At 38.1% G+C, this 24,327-nt stretch overlaps 1 protein-coding gene across 1 annotated transcript in view; it reads left to right on the top strand.

Annotated features, from left to right (window-relative positions):
- Positions 1-24,327, top strand: part of FREM1 (FRAS1 related extracellular matrix 1) — a 110,682-nt gene that overhangs the window by 83,487 nt on the left and 2,868 nt on the right. Inside the window, exons 30-36 of the mRNA XM_072152931.1 lie at positions 4,168-4,317; positions 7,870-8,063; positions 16,311-16,358; positions 17,513-17,686; positions 18,247-18,372; positions 21,001-21,107; positions 21,994-22,079. Of these exons, the coding sequence (XP_072009032.1) occupies positions 4,168-4,317; positions 7,870-8,063; positions 16,311-16,358; positions 17,513-17,686; positions 18,247-18,372; positions 21,001-21,107; positions 21,994-22,079 (885 nt within the window). The remainder of the gene's footprint in view (positions 1-4,167; positions 4,318-7,869; positions 8,064-16,310; positions 16,359-17,512; positions 17,687-18,246; positions 18,373-21,000; positions 21,108-21,993; positions 22,080-24,327) is intronic.

The following is a 24,327-nucleotide window of genomic DNA, read 5'->3' as shown; positions in this document are numbered from 1 at the left end:
ATCTTATGTCTGCAAATTTATGTGTAAGCCCTTGTTTATCTACACAGCAGGGGAGCAATGTGCTATAACAAAGCATTATCTTAGTTACATTATACTTAATTAATTAGTGGTGAAACATAGTGATTTGCCTAGAGAATTTGGCATGTTTTTACATTTCTCAAACCTTACGAGTAGAGACTTTGCTTATGCCTGCCAACTAGATTTTCTGTACACAAGACAGCATTATCACTTTGGCTGTTGCACAGTTAAGCACTTTAATGAGAACCTACAGTTTTTTAAAAAAAAAATAATACAACCATGTAATTTCATAAAGGAAATCTACCATTAATTTTTGGGGGTGCCAAGGGTGTTTTAAATCTCTATGGGCATTCATTAAAGGTAATTGTGCTGAACTTAAATTAGCATCTACAAGTATATGACCACTCATCATGAATATAGCCAATGTAATATATAAAAACAATGTATGCAGAAAGTGGAGCTTGGGGGCTGTATGCTGATAGTAGTGTAGACTTCTACCTCAGCAGAATAGTTCAGGGGTCAGTTTTACTTTACCATGCTATGATTTTGTGTTTGAATCCAACCAAGGGCAACATATCCATGGAGCTCATATGTTTATTGTGGGTTTCCAACGACTACTTTGTTACCTGATACACTCCAGAAACATAAAGATTTATTTAGATTTGGTACTGGTAGCTCTAGTGGAGCCTGAGACCTTTGTGAGTGATGACATATTGTGGAATATAAAGGTGGCATGTAAATAAATATATCAAGGCTAAATGTAATAATTGTAAGACTATATTTATCACTTGTTGCACTAACTTTAGAAATTTCAGCCAAGCTGCACCCTATTCCCACTAAAACACAGCCCATTGAGTTACAAAAAGAATCTAAAACACTATAGGGCACATTTACTAAGAACAGTGCAAACTGCACTATATGCAGTTTGCCTGTGTAGTGTGAAGAGGGCGCCAAATTCTGGATTTCTGCCGCCCGTTCTTCATGAATCTTGGTGCACTGTTCTGGCAGAGTGCACCACTATTTTTTGGCGCTCCTTTAACATTGGGCGTGCAACAATTATGTCGGACTTTGCATGTTAAATCTGGCGCACAATCTGACTGAGCACCGAAACCTTTAGTGCAGAAATTTGTGTTGCGTGAAGAATAGTGCAGCCGTGACACAAAGGGCTTGCGTGCAACACATATGTGGCGCGGACCTTTCTTAATTATCTGTGTGTAAAGAACGTGCAAAGTCTGACAGAAAACTGGTGTACACCCCTTAGTGTGCCCCATTATGCCATAATTCTGGGAGCTAAGCCGTATATATGGGTTTCTCTTTTTGAATGACTGAATAACTTTTTGCTAATATTTGAATTTACTGATAAGCAGCTGTATGTATAACCATATTTTTAGAGATCTCAACCAAATTTCATTTTTATTAAGGATTCAATAAATGCCAAATGTTTAATAATTTAGGATGGTCTTTCTCAAACACTATCTGACAGCATGCCAGTCCCGAATGGATCTGGTAGAAATGTATGCCAGTGGGACGGCTGGAGAGCCAGATGTAAAGCTGTAATGTTTAATTTCCGTCACATAAAAAGACCTCTAAACAGACAGATTGGTAATTTGGTCAAATAAAATGATTTCCCCCTATAAATAATAGGGGTTTTTCAACTCTAAAATGACATTGCCTACAGTAAATTTCTGATGTGTTTAAACAGTTTGTATGGTTATATGATTTGTATGATTATTTTATGTTACTTTATTTATAAATATAACACTGTGAATAAATACTACTTACAGTAACAAACTGAAACCAATAAAACTCTTTAGGTTCTAGTATGTGCCTTTTATAGATCCATATTTTCAACCCAATTCAAAAGGTCTTTGGTTTTTCTTAAAAAAAATGAAAATAAGGTGACATACAGTGAAAGAAGGTTACATGCATGAATATATCCTGAATACTATAACCTGTAGTTTTAGTAAATCAGGTCAATGAGAAATTGGTTAGTGAAATTCTTATAAAAAGCATTTTGATGAGCTTGAAAAAGCAATCAGGGAGATATATCAATTTGTCTATGCCAGAAAACCTGAGTAATTTCCACCTGAAATGCCATGTGCCACATTTATTAAAAGTTTTAGACCATTACTTTCTTGCCTTAAAAAGGGTTGTGTCCTTGATAACTAGGAGACGTGACTAGACAGAAAATAGTCTGTGCACAAGAAAATTCAATATCATGGTGCAGCAAACTAGACCAACTAATAGGAGGTGCAAAGTACAACTCTCCAGTGTTATTCTGCACCAGTTTAATCATCCAACATCAGACACAGTGATTGATCTGGTGCAGCGGAGAACTGTCTAATTCTGACTTGAAACCCCCAACTCTTCCGCAACAACAGATATCAGAGGAGATAAGGATTGGGCAAATTGGAATTCAACGGCCCTAACCTTTTGCTTTCAGAAGATAATCTGCTGCCACAGGAGTCTGAAAGTGGCTTTCTCCATTAATTCATGTTTGGCCAGGCCAATGATGCATGTATATGAGGCAGTCGGGAGAGATAGCTGCTAGCTGAATTACTGTTAAGCAGTTATTTATTGAGTATGGATGGCTTTGGGGCCATAATATAAAGAGAGTGTGTATTAAAACTGTTTTAATTATTTTAATTCATGGCTAGTCATCTACTGTAACTGAAAGCATGACTGTAAAACACAATTCTAATCCACATTCTTGGAGCTTATCTTTATCACAAGCCGGAATGCATCGGCCATAAGGGAGATGAGTCTCTCACCTCAGGTAGCACCACATGCAAGAGTGGTCTAGAAGAGGAGCAAATATTAATATCCTTAATGTAACTCACTGGACATGACGTCTCACCGGCCCAGCATGGTTGGGTGTATATATTTGTATATTTACCCTGCGGAAGGGGGGGGGGGGTAGAGTCTAGGGCCTTCTAATATTCCACTGGTTCCAAGACTCAATTTGCTTCCCTGCCCCCTGCCATTTACATAAAGTAGTTTTACAGAGTACAGAGACTACTTATTACTTATTCTTCCTAAAATCCATCCACAATACTAAATGGATAATGGTTTTCTTAGCAATTGCTTTGCCTGGCATGCACTAGAGCTGTGATAGTAAACCTTTTAGAGTGCCCAAATTGCAGCCAAAAAAAACACATGTTTATCACAAAGTGCCAACATTGCAATTTAATATGCACCTTATTGCTGGCTGCTCTGCCACAGCTTTCAATCATGTTGTTGTCTTTAGAACACCAATACGGTTAAAAGTATGAGGGGAAGTTCAAATTGTAGCTTCCATCCAGGGGCCCCTGGAACAGGAAGAATCACAGAGCAGAATCTCCAATTTGCTGTGGTAACGGCCTGGACGCTCACAGAGATGGCTCTGAGTGCCACAGGATTGCCACCACTGCACACCTCATGTCTGGGTAAGGAATATGCAAATCAGTTTTTTCTCATATAAAGCTCTGCTTTGAGCCACCACTAGCAGAAGCTTACTGTATATACATTTAACAAGATGATTGCTAATGAGTTAATCTTATTTCCTAACCATAGGATAGGGGATATGTTGTAGATTTAAAATAATCAGACTCCTCTGAACATCCTGTGCTTTAATGTTTAATGATTTCTAGTGTCTCACTGGATGCTAGAAATGATCCATTGGAAGACTATAAGATATCTTCTGACCTTGATTAACCTTTAGCTGTTTTACCCTAAGACAAAAAGGAACTTCACCATAGTATAGAAAGAATTTGTTCAGAATTTCTTTCTGTTAAAATGGCCTGTATAAACAAGCACATGACTATAACATTGCACAGCTTAGGGACTGATAACTGGTTATTACATGCAATACCATCATATAATCCTTACGGTCAATCATTGGTTTGATCTTACTGTTTTTTATAAATCTCTGTGTAACTATTCGATGCATTAAATAGCTTATTGAGGGTTAAATGAGATCAACCAGGGGTTTCTGCGGGCGTGTTCTGTGACACAAGATAACAGCAGGAATGCAATCAGATTTTTGCAGGCACAATGGCATCCATCCTCTCTTCCCATCTAACTGCAGACATGCTAATTAATATATTTCTCTATCACCAGGTTGTTTGAAATAGTAATTAAAAGAGTAATTGAAATGTTTACTTGTTGTAGGAGTGTCAACCAAGACTTGGAATATAGCAATTACCCAGGATGGATTAGAAGAGGACGATGAGACCTTTGAAGTGATTCTAAATTCTCCTGTGAATGCAGTTCTTGGCACTAATAAAAGAGCTCTAGTGAAAATTGTGGACCCCAGAGGAGGTATTCTTTTCAATCTCCATCTTAAAATCTGGAACAGTCTTTTCAGAAAATCTGCCCCCTTTCTGTAACAAAATGTCACCAGTAATGATACCCTTTATGACAAAATAGGTGTTTTTTTACAATGTGGTTACCATCGTTCTGTAGTCATCTGGTACCTAAAACAGCTGCCTTTCTTTTTCTGTGAGTTGAACATGTATATGGAGGTATACATCTCATTTGCTTATTGTTGATGCTACAATGTAGTAATGCCCATATTGTGTTGTTAAATATACTACCGTGTCTTTTTTGTTAAATGAAAATTACTATGATGATAAATATGTAAAGGTTAGTTTTTGGTTGGTTTTCAAATGCAAATAAATTCTGCCCTTAATAAAAATGGCATACTTCCCGAAAACCTTCAAGTGGAATTCTATTCATATAATCAATGTACCAGGGTCAGGAGGAGGTATTTTTTCTCTCTAATCTCTCAAATATAGAAATAGAACAGTGCATATTATTGGGCTGTTCAAAAGTATTTAGAACTATAATTCCTGTTCTGACATCACTTCCCTCTGTGCACCAGTGGCTTCCTGTTCAGTTCTCATGCCAAAAAAGGTTTTGTTTTTTGGAGGTGTGCTTGCAGGTTTTTTTGTGGCTAACACATGTCCCCATGTTTTCTGTTGATTCATGATCACAAATGAGGGTGGGCCATTCCATAGGTGAGCCAACTGCCTGTGCCACAAATTTAAAAGCAGGTCCTATTCCTGCTCATCTTTGCCACCCAGTCAGTGAAGGGCCCAAACAACTAGTGTTTGTGGGCATGATGCCTATAGCTAATGAAATACAGCGGACAGAAACTGCATATTTATAGAGGGAAAGGAACGGAAAGCAAGCAGAGTAAAATGTCTTTGACTCACGGCTTTGGTTAATAGCTGCAGATCACTTTTTTTTTTTTTTTACAGAAAATGCTATTTTATACAGAAGATTCTATTTTATAAAAATGTTCCTAAAGGAAATCTATTATCTGATTTATACCTTGGAAGGAAACATCAGAGTGGACTGTATCCACTTTGCACCCTCATGCAGAATCAGGACTAGCCATAGTTTTTATGGTCTCCTTTTCCTAGAAAAAATTATGCCAGTAAGCAGCAAGTGCTTTGGGGGGTGTCAACAGAGCCCCTCCAGGCTCTGGCTACACAGGCAATACACCCCCTTTAGAAGAAACAAAGAAAATGATACAACACTTGTGGAAGGGGTTATACTTAAAATGTTCAATGCTTATTAGTAGCATAAGAAAACCAGAACAATGTGGTGTGGCGACAGAAGACCGATGTGTTTTGAGCTTTAATCTTAGACTGAATAGTGGGTAATACATACAAGAATTTAAAACAAAAGGAAGAAGTTTGTCTCCACCGCCTAGAGAGTTAAAATGACTTAAAACATAACCTTTTTATTTAAATGTGTACAGCGTATGGATGCATATATCTTACATATATCTTGCCCATTTCCTGTCTGGCTTATAGTAATAACATTCGTGTAATCGTATCTATTAACCCCCTAGGGCCAAGCCATTTTAGAGCATTAAGACCAAGCCTGATTTTTTAAAATGTGCACTGTGTCACTTTAAGTGGTTACAACTTTGTAACGCTTTAACATATCCAAGGGATTTTGAGACTGTTTTCTCATGACATATTGTACTTTAAATTAGTTGAAAAGTTTGGATGCTATCTTTATGTGTTTAGTTCAGAAAAAATGGAAATTTGGCAAATTCTTTTGGAAATGCTCCATTTTCAAAGTTTTAAATTCTGTGCTTTTCAGAATTGCTTTTCGAATGTCTGTTTTATGTTCGCAGCGAACATATACAGGTACAGGGAATGTATGAAGAGGGCTCACGGGCTGAGTCCTCTTCATACAAAGGTGGGGGTTGTTGCATATTGCAGCAAACCCCCACCGCTAATAACCACGGTCCGTGCTTGCACCGATCGCGGCTATTAACCCTTTGATTGCCGACAGCATTTAAAAGACGGCAGAGCACGGGCGCCGCCATCTTTATTCCGATCGCCGCACCCCCGAACGTCATCGGGGGTCGGCAATTGGTAGCCATGGTAGCCTCGGATCTTCGTTTGACCCGAGGCTTAATGGCTTCTGCAGATTCATTACAATGAGCCAGTGGCTCATTGTAATGAATGAGCTGCAAAAATGCCATATATTGCAATACACAAGTATTGCAGTATATGGTAGGAATGATCTGACCATCTAGGGTTAATGTACCCTAGATGGTCTAAGAATTAGTGAAAAAAAAGTTTAAAAAAAGTTTAAAAAATAAAAAATTATAAAATATTAAAATTTCAAATCACCCCCCTTTCGCTAGAACTGATATAAAACATAATAAACAGTAAAAATCACAGACGCATTAGGTATCGCCACGTCCCAAAATGCCCAATCTATCAAAATATAAATACGGTTACGGTCAGCGGTGACCTCCGAGACGAGAAATGGCGCCCAAATGTCTGAAATGCGACTTTTACACCTTTTTACATCACATAAAAAATGGAATAAAAAGTTATCAAAATGTTGCACAGACCTCAAAATGGTAGCAATGCAAACGTCGGCTCATTTTGCAAAAAAAATGACACCTCACACAGCTCCGTGCACCAAAGTATGAAAGTTATTAGCTTCAGAAGATGGCAAAAATTTTTTTTTCTTTTTTCTACACATTTGTTTAATTTTTGAAAATGTATTAAAACACAATCAGTTCGCGATCGCACCGAACTGAAAAATAAAGCTGAGGTGTTATTTTGAATGCAAAGTCAAAGTCGTAAAAACTGAGCCCACAAGAACGTGCCGCACGTGCGTTTTTAAAAAAAATTTTCCACATTTGGAATTAAGCTTCCAGTACACGGCATGTTAAAATAAATAAAATTACGGGAAAGTAAAATTTGTTACGCACAAAATAAGCCCTCACACAGGTCTGTAGACGTAAAAATGAAGAAGTTATGGATTTTTGAAGGTGGAGAGCGAGAAATGAGTGAAAAAACCCTACGTCCTTAAGGGGTTAAACTACAAGCCATTCTATGAGTGCTGGGTCATTTTCCTTGTTTCTCTGGCCTGTCTTCTCTCAGGCCGGATCAAGTGCACCTGGAGAGCATCTAAGCGGCAAGCTGACTTAATCTTTGTGTTCCACTTGCAGCTCTTTTTAGGAAAAGGAGACCATAAAAATTAATACAAGGCCAGATTCTGCATCATGGTGCAAAGTGCATTCATTCACTTTGCACTGAAGACTGTGGATTTATAGCACTTAAACTATGGTTGACATAGACATTAGAGCATTAAAAACAACCCCCAACTCTAAATTACATTCCAGTGAAATTCTTTCAGGATTTGTTCATTCTTTCAGCTCAGAACTGTAATTTTATATGGAAGATATGGAGCATTGATAAATAATCATCATAACAAAGCTGTCCTAATTTCTGCAGTTACAAAGATAACAAACTTTTTATATTTTCTTTAGCAATTTAACATGTAAGGTCCAATGTATGCAGGATAACATTAATTTCTGTCTTTTTATAATAGGAACTTGCCATTTAGAAAGGGTCAATAAAAACTGCACCCATAAGCCGGAACGACACCAATGCAGCCAAAGCCTGAAAGAGTCTCAGATTATTAATTTAAAAGAAGGAGAAGTCATCAGAGGAGTTATGCCAAAAGAAGATAGTCCTCTACAAAATGGAAAGAAGAGACTCAGGCTCATAGGAAATGGAAAATCAGTAAGTGATATCAGAGCCATGGTCATCATAATGTTTTTGTTTTCTAGAAGGTTATCAAAACCAAAAATGTATTTTGTTAACCTTGTATACTAATCAGAAACATAGCTAACGGTACCAGTATAAAGTGAACAAATGGTGAACTCAAGTGTACTACATCGGACACTGTAATGATAGCACTTAAGGATACAGTAAGTGCTTTACAGATGAAAGAAGAAAGAGGAGTGCCTGGAGAAACTAGTTTGTGGTGACAGGTCCTCTTTAAAGGGTTCTAAATACTTTCTGTACCCACTGTATCATGATGGATTTTGATTTTGGATTTCTTTTAAGGAGTTCACCACAGGGAACAAATGTTTTTATACTTTGACCGAGCAGGCATTTTGGGACGCAGCAATAGCCAACATGTGTATGATTGTATTTATTTATTTATTTTATAACTGTTCAAGGATATGGTGGTGATTCGAACTATTGTTTTTTTACTATTTGTTTTGGCCTCCTAGGACATTTGATGCCTAGGGGATCTGATTAATGATACAGCTGTATTGCAGTGTGGTATAAATTTGCTGGATCTGTATAAAATCCAGAGTTGGGCAGGGTCTTATACAGATCCTGCTATGAAATGGATGTGACCCTTGGAAAGGGTCCTAGCTTTCATAGCAACTGATAATGTCCATTTACACAAATTAAAGGGGTTGTCCAAAAGCATAAAAGACCCTTGAGTGTCTGGGATGGGGCTGGTTAAAAAATGAAACATATACTTACACACGCGGTCCCTCCCGGCGTCCGGCGCTGCTATCTCTCTGGTCTGTGCCCCATGTAATCTACACTCCGTTCAGCTTCCAGCCAGCCAAGGTGGGGGGGGGGCACACCCACCTGTCCCTATTCCCAGAGCTGTATAATGCTGGGCGGGTGGCCAGCTGGAAGCTGAGCACAGCATGGCTTTCGTGCCCCTGTTTGTTTAGATGTGGTACGACCAAGAGATAGCAGCGTTGGATGCCAGGAAGGACCACAGAGGTAAGTACATGTTTATTTTTTTAAGCCACCCCACCACGGCCACCCAAGGTTTTTTTTTAATGCTTTCAGACCACCCCATATAGGTGGGTTTCACGTGCTGGAATACTGAGCAGCCTTAACAGAACTCAACAGTTCAGTTCCGGCTGCTCACGTTAGACCCAGTTATTCTGGCCAGCACACAGGAAGTTAGAATTTTCTCTCCATGTCTATATGTATTTCCTCCCATACTCCAAAAACATAGTAAGTAAACTTAGAATGTAGACTGTATGCCCCGATGGGAAAAGTTACCAATAAGTGATGATCAGCGCTGCAGAATACATAAGTACTATATACATAATTAATAGTATTGGCTGTGCTACTTGCTCTGTGTAATTGCCATTAATACAAACCTATGCTATTTCTAGTAACTGTGGGGTTCAGAACCATCCTTTAAGCTAAATCATTAAAAGTTTCTAAACAAAACACACTGTATCAAGAAAAGCTAATTTTGAACAGTTAAATAAAAAAAATAGTTATTGTTTAGTTAATATATGGTATTATAAAACATTGTTAGTGCATCAACATTACTTGTAGGGGTGTATATTGGAAAACTAATCCTCCATTCAAAGCAGTGTAAAAGTTGGACACAACATGGAATTTCCTCAGAGACTGGAACTTGGTATTAAATTATTTTAATAAGGACCCAGGGGAAATGCTTGACTTACACACTAATTATATGGGATAATGCATAAATGCCATAATATGATTTGGAATGCCCAGCACCCAAAGAGTAAAATTACTTCCAATTATCCAAAGACACATTGGAGATTGCCTTAGGCATCTAATGACAAGGGCCCGTTTACTGTTAAACAGAATGCCCAAATCTTGTAAATCTGCTGGCGTCTTACAGAACATTAATTCTAGTTCTGCACAACCTGCAAATGTAAATCTCACTGCCTATTTATACCTGGATACTTATTGTAGAGCATAGTAAAATATGGACAAAGGTATGTAAAGGTATGTAAAGTTTTCTATGTCCACAATATCACACAAGTTCTGATTGTTTGTCTCGTGAATCACTTCACTTGTAATCCAGGTAGTTTTTGCCCTATATTTATTATTTATTCATGAAATATTGCATGCTGTACCCATGCAAAAGAGAGTGATAAAAGTAATAACTTGCATAAGAATACAAAGACAGGTTGTCAAACTCAAAGTTATTGGGGGAATCTAATTACATTGTATAAATCTATAAATGGGCAGTACATAGATATTTCCAATTATATAAGTCTGTACCAATGACAAGGAGACATCCTATACAGCTAGAGGAAAAAACTGAGTGAGCATTCAAGGATGCCAAACTGGACTTGATTTCCTCATTTCAATTATTCGGTCAGTGTTTTGTATCAGTGTTTGTAAACCATCCTGCAATTTTCACTCTGGCCACTGATCTTAAAGGGGAATTCCCATTTCAGCAAATACATGTTATAGTTGGAATAATGGAAAGTTATACCATTTTCCAATATACTTTCTGTATGAATTCCTCATAGTTTTCTATAGAAAGCTTCTATGTTTACTTCCAGTGGACAGAAATTTGATCAAGGTCATACAGGTGCACGTACACAGATATCCCACTGATCATTCTCAGTCATACTAACGAGACGTGCACCTGTGTGACTATGGTCAGATTTCTGGAAATTAAGCTTTTCTATAGAGGGACAGCAAGCAGAGATCTATAAAACTGTGAGGAACTGATACAGACAGTATATTGGAAAATTGCATAACTTTTCACTATTCAAACAATAACATTACTTTGTCGAAATGGGAAAACCCCTATAATCATAGAGTGACATGTAGCTTATATTGTAGAAATTTTCTATATTATTAAGAAAGAAAACAATATTACTGCATCCACTACTATGTACACCTCCTATCTGCACAGAACACATCTAGAAAATGCTCCACAAAACTTAACCCTTTCCTGAATTTTGACTAGTACTACGTCACGGGCTGCCAGTCCTGCTTCTGGCACCGACTGCGGAACGGCGCAGGTGCCAGAAGCTCCGGTTGTCGGCTGTATATTATAGCCGACATCCACCGCTAACACCTGTGATCGAGGATTCCTCTGATCACGGGTGTAAACCCCTTACATGCCGCTGTCACGCTAGATCAAACCCACCTGTATTACACTGTGTTATAGGAATAAGAGTTTGAACAAGCGATCAAAGCATCGCTTGTTCAAGATAACCTGTAAAAGTAAAAAAAAAGTTTAAAAAACTTAATAAACACATTTTTAATAAAAATAATTAAATAAATAAAGTGAAAGTCCCCTAAACACCAACATTCCCTATACGTACCTAAAGGTACCACTAAACCAGCTCTGTCAACAAAAAAAAAATAATAATTGTCTCCGAAAAGATGGCAATTTGAAAAATAAATTACATTTTCTCTATATTAGTTTTTCTTCAGTAAAATTGGAAAAAAAATATATAAAAAACTATACAAATGATGTATCCCCATAACCGTAGTGATCTGTAGAAGATAATGGGGCAGATTTATCAAGCTGTCTGAAAGTCAGAATATTTCTAGTTGCCCATGGCAACCAATCACAGCTCCCCTTTAAAATATTCACTGGTAAAATGAAAGCTGAGCTGTGATTGGTTGCCATGGGCAACTAGACATATTCTGACTTTCAGACAGCTTGATAAATCTGCCCCAATATGTCATTTTTTATAGTGTGGTGTACGGCCCCCAAAAAATACAAGAACAGAAAATTGACGATTTTCTTCCCCTATATACATTTAAGAGTTAATAAAATCTCATCAATAAGCTAATAACCAATTAAAATGAAGTATTTGTAAAGTGCATCTAATGTAGCAGAAGATAAGCCCTTTTTTGTCCAAATTGCCAAAAAATAAACATTGTATAGCCATTAAAAAGTGACAATGCATATTCCGCTCTGAATGGCGCAGCTTCCCTTTAATACCCTGGTGTGTGCCCATACAGAAGTTAACCACCTCATATGGGGTATTGGCGCACTCAGGAGAAATTGGGTATCAAATTTTGTGGAGCGTTTTGGTATTTTATCCACTGAGAATTTGTACATTTTTTGAAAAACACATTCATTTAGCCAAAAAAAGGAAAATTTCAAAATTGCAAACAATTTTGTTTTATCCCCTGTAAAACAATAAAAGGGTTAACAAACTTCATGAAAATTGTTTTGAATACATTAAGGCTTATAGTTTCTATAATGGGGTAATTTATGGGGTTTTACTTTTATTTAGGCCTCTTAAAGTGATTTTGTATTTTTTATGAAAATGTGAAAAATTGCACCTAATGTTCAAAGCCCCATAACATCTTACAAATATGAGAGGATGCATAAAGAAAAACATGTTAACATAAACCAGACATTCGGTTATGTTATTTATCAAGTTATTTGTGTGGAAAAAGTAGAACATTTTGAATTTCGAAAATCAAGAATTTTTCCAAATTTTTACCTAACATCCGTTTTTTTCATAAATAAACGGAAAACATTCCACAACAATTTTTCAACTAACAAAGTTCACAAGAAAACAATTTATAAATCACTTGGATATGTTAAAGGATTCCATAGTTATAATCACTTATAATCACACAGGGCAGATTTGAAAAAATTGGCCGTGTCAGGAAGGTGTAGAGTGGCTGCGGCGTTAAGGGGTTATTGTGGTTGTTTATCGTATCTCTTTCACGGATCCACATCTGTTCCGCTTTGTCTCCATTGTGTCTCCGTATTTCTTCCATTCTGTCTTAGTGATGCATCTGCGTTGTATCCATGTCCGCAAAAAAATTGAAGTTTTAACATTGCTTTCAAAACATCACACCTGGTTTTTCAGCCTCATCAGTGAAAAAAAAAAATCTGTATTTGTACTTGTTTGATTTGTGCAAAGCTATGTTGGAAAAACCGACATAGTTTCTTTCATGGAAAGAGAAAAAAAAGGAAAAAAAAGTGCAAATGTGCCAAATGAAAGACAGGAACATTAAAATGAACTGACAGATTTAACACAGTAAAACCCCCCTTATGATAAATTAGACCAATAAAGAACAAAGAGGAAAGGAGAAGAAACAAGAACAAAAGAAAACTAACCATGAAAAATGACCCCCAATCAGTTGGCTCCAAACTATTTATTTGTATGGCAATGAAGTAGAGTAGTACTATATATTAAAATGACATTTGCAATCAGACTTACTGTAACAGTTGTCATAGCGCCAGTAGATAAAGCACATAAAGTGACAACAGCAGACATATGCACAAACCTTTGTGAAATGATACTTTAGTTTTTTCACCCACTTGATGTTATGAGCCCTTAATTCAAGACAGATTTGTTGTTTCTCTCATTCTTATGTGTTATATGTATTAAAGAATCACTGGTAATCGAATCAGTGAATGAAATTTACTGACAAGTGTTAGAAGTATAGGACAATGAATGTAAATGTAAGCATTGGCACACAATGGGGCACATTTACTTACCTGTTCAAGTCGCGATCCCCGAGGTGCATTTCCTGACGATCCTGCACTGTGCCGCGATCCACTTAGATCCTGCGCCTGATATCCTGCATGTGTCGCTCTCCGCTCAGGTCCGCCAAAGTTCTTCTTCTTCTTCCCGGTGTATGTAAGTGCATAGGATGCGACACAAATTTGAATGTTAAATCCCGCGCTTAGTCCGAATTCGTCGGATCGCCCGACAGCCTGCCCTCCAATTTGTGTTGCGTGAAAGCTGGTGTGAGTGCGACACAATCCGATCGCGTGCGAGACAATCCCGGCGTGATCCCCGAAAAGTTGGAAAACATAAAAAAAATGCGCCTGCGGGACCCCTAGTAAATAAGTCCTAATGACTAAATTAAATAAGAATAAATAAATAAAAAGACCCCACTTTCAGGTAACTACTTGATGGAATACCTGAGCCATACTTAAAGGGGTTGTCCATATTCTGCAAATAATTGATTTTGTTTGTGTGAGGAAAAGTTATACAATTTTCTAATATACTCTCCATATCAATTTCTCACAGTTTACTAGATCTTTGCTTGCTGTCCTGCTATAGAAATCTGACCATTGTTTTGTGACTGACACGTGGGTACACAAGCCGTTACATCTCAGTAAGTAGTAGTCAGAGCCGTGTGATAACAACGGTTCGTTCACCTGCGTGTCCATCACAAGACAATGGACAGATATCTATCTACAGGAAGCAAACCTAGAAGCTTCATATAGCAAGACCGCAAGCAGAGATCTAGAAAATCAGGTGGAATTGATACATAAAGTAACTTTTCATTTCACAAATAATATCAATTATTTGCTGAAAGTGGACACCCCCTTTAGGGTCCATTATGTAATACTGCATACATGGCTAGTTACAACTTCTGCAGAGAAAGATGACGGCACTCAGAAAGCGCCATAGTGCGCGAAACGGCCCCGTTGCCGGAGTCTGTCTTTGTACCCCCCTGCATGCCTCCCCACCAATAAAGGACGCTTTCCACGCTTTTGGAACCGGTGAGTGCCATCATCTTTCGCTGCGCATTTTGTATGGATATCTTCTTACTTATATCTGATCGCTGTGATCACCTCTGCCCCTGGAAAGTCGAGCTACGTGTTGGGCTGTCGGCAGTATCGTTGGGGCTGTGCCCGCCAGAGACACTTCTTCACTTAAGCTAGTTACAACTTCTGTTGCAAGATCAAGTGTTTTACTATTAAGTGTTTACACTTTAAAAGGGCTATTCCCTGATTAACCAAATTTTTTCTGATATCGAAGCAATACTAGCAGAAGCATAACTACAGCAGTAGCAACCATAGCAGCTGCAGTGACAGGGGGCCCGGTCATCCAACCTGACATTAAAGGGAACCTGTCACCAGGGACCTCATTTTCACTAAAGACAGGTTACAGTAGCCCATTACACAGGCAGTGCAAATCTTTCTGCCTTTTAGAAGCATTTGCTTTACAATATAATTGTGTGTTATAACTTACTTTGCATCCTTACAAAATCCTGGGGTAGTCACAGGGGCTGGGCTTTGGTTTGGATGCATTTCAGAAAACAACATTTGCCTTGTCTTTCTCACCCTCAGAGCTTGGCTCCCACCTTTGTGCTCCTGTACAGCTCCTCCTCCTGCTCCTTCTCAGAGGTCACAGCCTGGTCATCCTGACATCTGTGGGAGAGGGACATAGCTGTACAGGAGCACAAAGATGGGGCAGCCTGCAGCTCAGACAAGTCACATGTTTTTTTAAATGCATCCAAACCAAATTCCAGCCCTTGTGACTACCCCAGGATTTGGTCAGGATGTAAGAGTAAGTTATAACACAATTATATTGTAATGCAAATGCCTAGTAAAAGGCAGAGAGGCATTTTTGTAACTGCAGGTATCATGGGGTTTTACAACCTGTCTTTAGTGAAAATGAGCTCCCTGGTGACAGGTTCCCTTTAACGAATGGAGGATATGCACCATTATTTACATATTATGCTGCACATTTTACATTATGTAGTAATATAGTGTCACAGTGCACTTCTACCACAGCACCCAGATGAGCTGGCAGCTCAGACAAAAAAAATGTCAGGAGAGGGGAAAGAACAGGGGGACCAGAACCAACTTTCTGCTGTTTACTTCCCCCATGGGTTTAGCTGGGCTGCATGAAGTCATATCTGTTGCCTCTGCTACCCCCAGGGATATGAAGACTGTCTTACATTAAGTATATACACTTGTGTATGAGTGTGGAAATGTATGTATGTATATTCTCTATATGTTATATGTTATATACGTGTTTATGGTCTGTATGTGTGTGTATCTGCTATATGTGTTAGTGCATATCTCCTGTCTATGTATATGTATGTATGTATGTATAGCTTTTATCTACAGTATGTGTGTATATAGTGAAATTATACTGTTTGTATGCATATATAAGGTGTATATATAAAGTATGTCTTAAATGTATGATGTATATGATTTGTATATATTATATGTGTGTATGCTGCATGACTGTGTGTATGTGTATAAATGTATGTGTGTAAAAGTATATAAGTGTGTGTGTGTGTGTGTATATAAGTAAATAAATGTGAATAAAAATTGTTACAGTGGTCATACAACTACAATGCACACCGGGCCACAGTTGCCTCACAATGTGCTTCTAAGTTAACACAATGCTAAACCATTTTAGTTGTCAATCATTTGAGAACATGTATCAAACTCTCAATGGTATGCTAAACCTTAACCTAGTTTACCTTGTACAATTCTAGGTAAAACCATCTTCTGTGCACCATAATGGAACTGACACAATATATACGGTGAGTGGTTATCTTTCCTACCAGCATTATTCTACCAAATTACTATAATGTAAAACAAATGTTTAAGGCTAGATGCATACAAACAAACAGATTCTAGGCCATATAAAACTTGTTTTCTTCTTTTTTTTTTACAACTGACTTGCATCAATCCAGCATTCATTTTTCATAACATATAATCCATTAATGATCCGTAAAGAGCAGTTCTGACTAGGACATGCTGTAATTTTTAATGAATCATTCATATGGTTTATTAAAGTAATGGCCATTTGAACGAAACCGTAGAACACTGAAAAACAAAGATGCTTTCTTCCAAAAACATCTCCACCCCTCTTCATGGTATTGCAACTTGGCTCCATGCACGTTTATACAGCTGTGGTGCAATACTGGCACGAACCATGGTCAGGTATGTCAAGACATTAGCAACAATATCTTAAAGAACATCTAACACCAGTTTACTGTTGGTACAGTGTCCTAATTAGACTGCTTGTTCCTTGTAAGGGATTGGGGGCGTTTTCTTCCAAGCAACTCTCAGTAAACTGGTGGTAGATGTCCTCTAAAGTCACTACCATTTTAACAAGCTTTGCATAGGTCAACAGTATAACCAACACAAGAAAGTTTGTAATATATCTTATCACAACACAGTTACTTTCTCCACTTACTTTCATGTTGTTGGGGACCCCCCTCCTCCTTCCTCCTAATCAGTGGCGTAACTAGAAGCTGATGGGCCCCAGTGAAAAGACTGTGCCAGGCCCCCGAATATAATATATAGTTTATAGTAATAGTCTTCTCATATGGGAAAGTGACACCATAAGGGCCCCCTAAACCTCTTGGGCCCGGGTGCGACCGCAACCTCTGCACCCCCTCAAGTTACGACCCTGTTCCTAATCTATTTTCACTCCTTAAGCTGAGCTGGATTCTGTCAAGAGACTTCCTCATAGGTCCAGGCTCTGTAAGTGTGGTAATTGCCTTATATTTGTTATCCATGTCCTCTTTCTTTCCTTCCTTCCTTCCTTCCTTCCTTCCTGGAATGGCATCATTACTGTTTCTACCAGGGATCTCTATAGCATTTTTTTTATAAACTTGTAGAGCTTGATGAAAGCTGAAATAGAAAACATACTGGATGACATTCAATGTGTTTATGTTTTTCAATGCAGTATCATGGCATGATGTCACTTAGACTGGAAGAAGAGAAAATCAACTCCAGCAAGGTAGCAAGGATATCAGTGAGAAGTCATGGTCAGCAAAGTTTGGTAGCTGCCTCTCAAAGGATAGAACATCTACAGTCAGACAGAGCTTTGGTGAGCACAGATTTCTCTGCTGTAAAACAAGTAAGTGTATACTGTACTATATATTTATATATAATTGTTAAGGTAAAAAGTCAAACCCAGATTTATTGTGGCTATAAAACATAGAAATAAGAAACAGATCCTCATTTTATTAGCAGAAAAACATATCTCCCACTCAACTAACCCTTACATTATCCTCCCAAGCAGATCCCCTTCATATTGTGCCCTTTGCTCCCTCTTGTTGCTGCTTAATAAGCAACTCTTCTCTCCTTATGCTGTGTGTAGTACTGAAGGCTGCAGGCAGGATGATATCATCAAATCACCCCTGCCGACTCTACAGAAGTAGCAGAAGCACAGTGATATTGCAGAGAGCTGATGGCTCTGTATTCAACTCTGTCAGAGGAGGAGGATGCAGATAGAATTGATGTCCCAGAACATACCTGGGACTGGCTGGGACAGCAAAATATTTGTTACGCAAACAATATAATTCTTTGGGTTAAAGTGAACAACCCCTTTAAGGATTATTAATCAATGTAAAGTACAAAATATATATTTAGAAATGCTTTCACATATTTAGCATGTTTGTCCTTATGTGTTTTTAGAAGACAGTGCAGTTTCCTAAGGAATGTACTATTGGTTTGAAAGGGCTGTTGCATTTTGATCTAAGGAGCCAAAAGCTTTTCCAGTGTGATGGCTCATCATGGAAAGCCTGGGTAGCTACTGCCAAGGTAGGTTACCTGCTATGTCCAAATATGTCAATGACCTACCTGTAGTCAAGTTATATATATTTGACATTCATTAAAGGGGTATTCCAGGAATCAGCATAATTCATATACAAATGGGCACTCAAAATATAAGCTAATGTGTAATTAGTTGTTATTTAAAATTTTGCTTCTCTTAGTAGAAAATTAGAATTAGCAGAAGAATTAAAATGCTCCCGGCCCTTTAATCAGTCCGTTAATTTCCCCCGTGCGGTCCGTTGTGGATCAGACACAGAACAGAAGATGGCCGCTGGTCACATGTGCACATCACATGTCTGGCAGCTGCCTGGGCAGGTCATGTGATCACCACTAACTTTGGCTGTAGTCGGTTGGTTGTGGTGCATCCAGTATGGCCGGTGTTGTGGTGATGGCAGTTACACATCATTACTATGGTAACAGAGCAAGAAAGTCTGTTACATCATCACTGGGAGCAGAGCATAAGATAGAGAAGGAGTTACTGAGAACTAAAGGATTATGGGACTTGTAGTTTCCAGTGGCGGCCATCTTGGTGATAACTCCACCTACTTTAGAGAGGCCATAAATTTTGTAAATCATAAAATCAAAGTATTTAAGCTCTGTTTTGTGACTAATGACATTGAGTAATGTTGTACTCATTTATTTATGTCATCATGGGTTTTTGTGTCAGACGTTCATATTCCCGGAATACCCCTTTAAGTCTAAAAGAAATATGTACCTGAATTGTTAATTAAAATCCAATCCGTGTATGGTAAAATGGGGATAAAAAATGACTCCTGTTGTTTTTGATGTAGGAGGGAAAATGCTGATCTGATGCATGTCTTATGGATTACTGGAGTGTGATATTCGATAGGATAGAGGACCAACTAGGGATAGTAGTACCAAGAACAGCAATGTTTGGATTATTGGGATATATAGTAGATGAAATAGAAGATAGGAAGAAGAGAGAGCTGGTTGTTAAACTCATCTTTATTGCTAGGTTAACTATTGTTAAACACTGGAAAGATGATAAACCCCCTAGGTTTAAGGAATGGCTAAATTACTGTATATACTGGAGTATAAGACTACTTTTTAACCCCTTAAAATAATGGCTACAGTGGGGGGTCGTCTTATACGCCGGATATACGGGGGCCGCACTGTGTGAGGTGTTTTTTTTCCCCGTCAGCGCGCAGAGAGCCGCTTCCGCCTCTCACAGTCATTAGAAGAGGCTTAGTACGCGCTGTATGCTAATGCAGCCGCCCTGTCACAGCGGTCGGCGTCACAGAGCTGGGGGTCACAGGCGGCACTTACAGAAGCATGTCGAATCTTCATTTGTTTTGCAAAGTTTTAAGCAGACTTTTTTTCATTTGGGAGAGGGGTAGTCTTATACAGTGAGTATATACCAAATTCTATATTTTTAGGGCAGAAGTTGGGGGTCGTCTTATACGCCCAGTCGTCTTATACGCCGGCATATACGGTATATGGCTAGAACCAAAAGTTATGAGTGTGTATACGAGAAACAGTATAGAGGAGAAAATAAATTGAAAACTATATGGGACCAATGGAACCTATAATCGTTATGTGGAGCTTAAAAATAAATAAATAAATGAATAAATAATAATAATCGGATTTCTGTTGTAGTAGGCACCAGCACAGGGAAGAAGGGGGGGAGGGGAGGCGGGGGTAGGAGACTATAGGGAAAATAAATTATTAATAAAAAAAAAAAAAAATCCAATCCGTGGATCTATTGTAAAGTAGAACATCTATAAGATAGGGTTATAGTGCTGGCTTCTAGTTATAACCATTAAGATAGACAGAATGGACAGAATCTATACATAGCCATTATGTGTGGCATTATTGACATATTTTCCACTCCCAAGCATTCGTTGGTGAATGAAACATGAATAAAGGAAATTAATAAAATAAGCATCTTATGATTGGTTTACCAGCTCATTGATAGGCTATTGTGGAGGGGAGCATAGCATTCTCTTTATTCCCCAATAACATAGACTGAAGTTTGAAGGTAACCCATCCTATAGATAAATACTATGTCTCACAATCTTACATTATTCTCTTTTTTTCCTCATTGCTTTTCAAATATCCAAAGGTCTGTTGTGTTTTCTGTGGTTGGAAACCTTGTTTATGTTTTCTTCAGTATTGCCTTCCTGTACCGTACTGTACATTAAACAGATTCTCCCACAAATACTGTCTGTCTTTGATGACAAACAGTACTAAATAATTGCTACAGTATTACACTAGTTGGAGCTAAATGGTGCAAATAATACATCTGTTCCTTTGCAGCCCCTGTATTCCAAATTAAAGCAAAAGTTTGTGCATGTGTTTAGATTCGGAACGGCAATGAGAGATTTTTGCAAAATATTCTCTGAAGTCTATTTTTACATTTCTGCTGCTTTTCTATTTTCGTCCCCATATTAATTTACAGAGCAGGATTTCTAGTAATTAAGCATCTTTTTCTGGAGCAGCGTCCTCAGCTAAACACAATATGGCTACATTAAAGCAGTTTCCATTTTGTGGTTTCTCCTAAGCTCTGTTATTCAGCTGTGCTCATGCTAAAGTAGTTGAGCCCATATTCTGGAAAGAAGCCATTTATCTATTAATTATAAATTGTATATGTTTCAGGCAACAAAATGTCCACTTGGCTGGACTCCACATGACAGCAGCTGCTACAAACACATCACTGAGCAGAAGGCCACATGGATCACCGCAGCCCGGATATGTCGGGAACAGTAAGAGCACTATTTTCTGTTTTGCATATAATACATGTATCCTGTGAATAACATTGCTAAAATCTTTAAACTTTCATATATATATATATATATATATATATATATATATATATATATATACATATGCAACAATCCCCAGTTAAATACCTGTCACAGGGGCGCCAACCCAAAAACAACTGAAAATCTGACGAAAGTGCAGCCGTGGACCCTTAGTAAATAAGCCCCATTGTCTTGCATTCAAACTGGGAGGTAAAATTAATACACAGTAGATTATGTGGGTGTTTATAGGTTAGGATCAATACATTGGATGATTTGTATTAACAGTGTAAAGCATATTTATTTGTGGATGTATAGCAGTACAGTTAAGATGTTATCTTGTCTGTTGATGACTTTGAGCTTTTGACTAAGTATACACCATGGGCTACAGCTGATTGCAGATGGGACTAAGGGTAGGTCCACTTACTGATCAGATATTGATGATCTTTCCTGTGGATAGGCCATCAATGGTAATTCGAGGTCAACTCTTAATCACACTGGAGGCATTAAGAGCAGCGGAGACCCGGCTCTCGCAGAGAGGAATGGGAGGGTGTGGGTGCACACCCCCTAGGAGCCTTCAGTTGTATAAATAAATAAGTATAAAAGTTGATTTTAGAAGGAAGCAGGACATGGTTAACAAATATAAGCAGATTATATAAGTAAGTCCCCCTGGTTGATTTATGCTTGCTTTTAATGGTAGATTTTCTTTCATTTGATTTTTAACCAATAATTTTTATTTTCCTTTTATATTTCGAGTACATTTTTTATTGTAATGTTTCCTTTAGTTTCCTTACAGCTAGATCAAGAACTAAAGGTTTTACATTTTTAAGAGTGTTTTTTTTCAACACAGATACCATGCTAGACTTGTAGACATTTTCAATAAAGAACAGATGGACTGGATATGGAATTTCAGCGGAAGAAAATCCTTTTGGATAGGTAAGAATAGGACTGTGATCATAGTTAAAACATACCTTCACATTCTTCTTTAATGACTTAAATTAAATAAACTTCCCCAATCCTGACCTGGACATGAAACAAGTAATACCAATGACTGGAGCTGACACCAATCTCTGGTGCTGACAGCAATAAAATCATTGTACCGCATGCCCGCTGACACTAACATGCCAGAAGCGCTGTACGCCAGCATTAACATACTGGAAGCAATGAACACCATCATGCCATCTGGGAGCGACTACCATAACCAAAATGCTAGCACATAAGTGTTGCAGGGGGCATGATGCATACCGCTGGTGTCATTTAAAGAGTTGAAGGGGTATTCCCATTTCAACAATTAATTGATATTGTTTGAATAATGAAAAGTTATACACATTTCCAATATACTTTCTGTATCAATTCTCTACGGTTTCAAAATAATTTACAACGTTTCGGTCATCTCAACCTTTGTCAAGTACGATCTGGCTGGAGCGACGGGGAACCACATGTGTGTCTCACCAAACATGTGGTTCTCCGTCATTCCAGCCAGATCGTACTTGACAAAGGTTGAGATGACCGAAATTAAATTATTGTAAATTATTTAGATCTGTGTAAAACATATATCTCTTTTGATCTTATAACACAGTGAAAGCTATGCTATGTGAAAAATTCACTGAAATAAAATCATAAAAATTTATCTTGGTGTGTGCCAAGTTCTTTATATGGACATGGTCAGATTTCTGTCCACTGGAAGTAAACAAAGAAGCTTTCTATGAGAGGACAGCAAGCAGAGATCTAGAAAACTGTGAGGAATTGATACGGAAAGTATTTTGGAAAATTGTATTCTATTTCATCATACAAACCATAACATTAATTTTCCGAACTGGGAATACCCCTTTAATGCCCAACACCAGTGCCCACACCAATAATGGGAATTACTGGCAGGGGATTGAGCCAAACCCACACCTAAACTTCTGATAAAGTTTGCAGTTGGGTTTGGGCGATCTTCCCAGTTCGGTTCTGCTCAACCCTGGTCTCAGCATTTTAAGAATCATTAATTGTCCTTTCCAGTTGTGCTTCAGATTCATGCATTTAAAGTAAGCTTGAAAGTTGAAGTTTAAACAGTTTGGGGAATATGTATCATATGCCCTCCCCCCCCCCCTTGTTATGCCAGATACATCAAGAGGCTCAGGCCCACATTATGCACTGCACAAGGATTTGCTATTACTTCACTACTTCTAAGCCAGAAAACTGGTGTACAATTAATGATAAATCTCCCCCTTTATGGGTATGCAAATCAGATGTAGCTATTTAATGGGGTGGAGTCAGGGAGGATCAGGTAATCTGTGTGGGCATGATACACAGGTCCCTCTCTATGTGGTTTCCACTATCTTCAGCATGAAACCTTGCCTACTTTTTCTACTCTTTAGCTTCAGGAGGTGGGAAACAGGTTGATCTGTGCCTGTTTTGAGATGAAAAGTGTACATGTGCCTCCTCCTGAAAAGGGGACAATGGCTGCTGTTATGACAAGATACACTGATTCCTGCCTCGGTGGCTAAATATTGCTTATTTTCGTAAACAGAATAAAGGTCATTATTTCACTTATAAGCATCACTTATATGTGTTATTTTTTGCAATACGTTCTCTTAAGTAACTCCCAGGCATTACTGGACAGGTAACTATATGATTCTTAAGCAGTTGGGGCTCAATAGAGTAAAAATGACTTAACAGGTTCCTTGTGATTTCCAATATACTCAACAAAAGAATAGCTACAGTATAAATGAGATACTGCTGATAGATTCATTTAGAAATGAGCTGTAGATACCGTAATAAGAAATTATTCTGTAACACGCATGATCCCATTAGTAGACAATAAGAAATAATTTGGCAGGGGGTACAGAACTTCCTATCTGCCTGCAGAGGTCCATTATACAAGCTATTATTATCATTATTATCTTTGATACCCCTCTTAGGGTGCAGTCAAAGGTGCCGTTTAATGCATGCGATTCAAAACACAATGAATCAGCTTAAGAGAGATTTTCGTAATTAAATTGATGTTAACATTTGTGTTTACAAATTGCAAGCATTAATGTGATATTAACATATATATTAACAGTGTGTTAACAAACAGGCATGTTAAGACAGTGTTAACATGTGTGGCTGCATTTGGAAATGCTAACAGCCATTTAATTAGGCAAATCTCTCTTCAGCTGATCCATTGCATTTTTAAACACATGCATTAACGCCATAT

This window comes from Engystomops pustulosus, chromosome 1, assembly GCF_040894005.1.
Source record: "Engystomops pustulosus chromosome 1, aEngPut4.maternal, whole genome shotgun sequence".
Lineage (NCBI taxonomy): Eukaryota > Metazoa > Chordata > Amphibia > Anura > Leptodactylidae > Engystomops > Engystomops pustulosus.
Note: the sequence above shows the minus strand (reverse complement) of the source record. Positions and strands in the feature narration are given on the sequence as shown.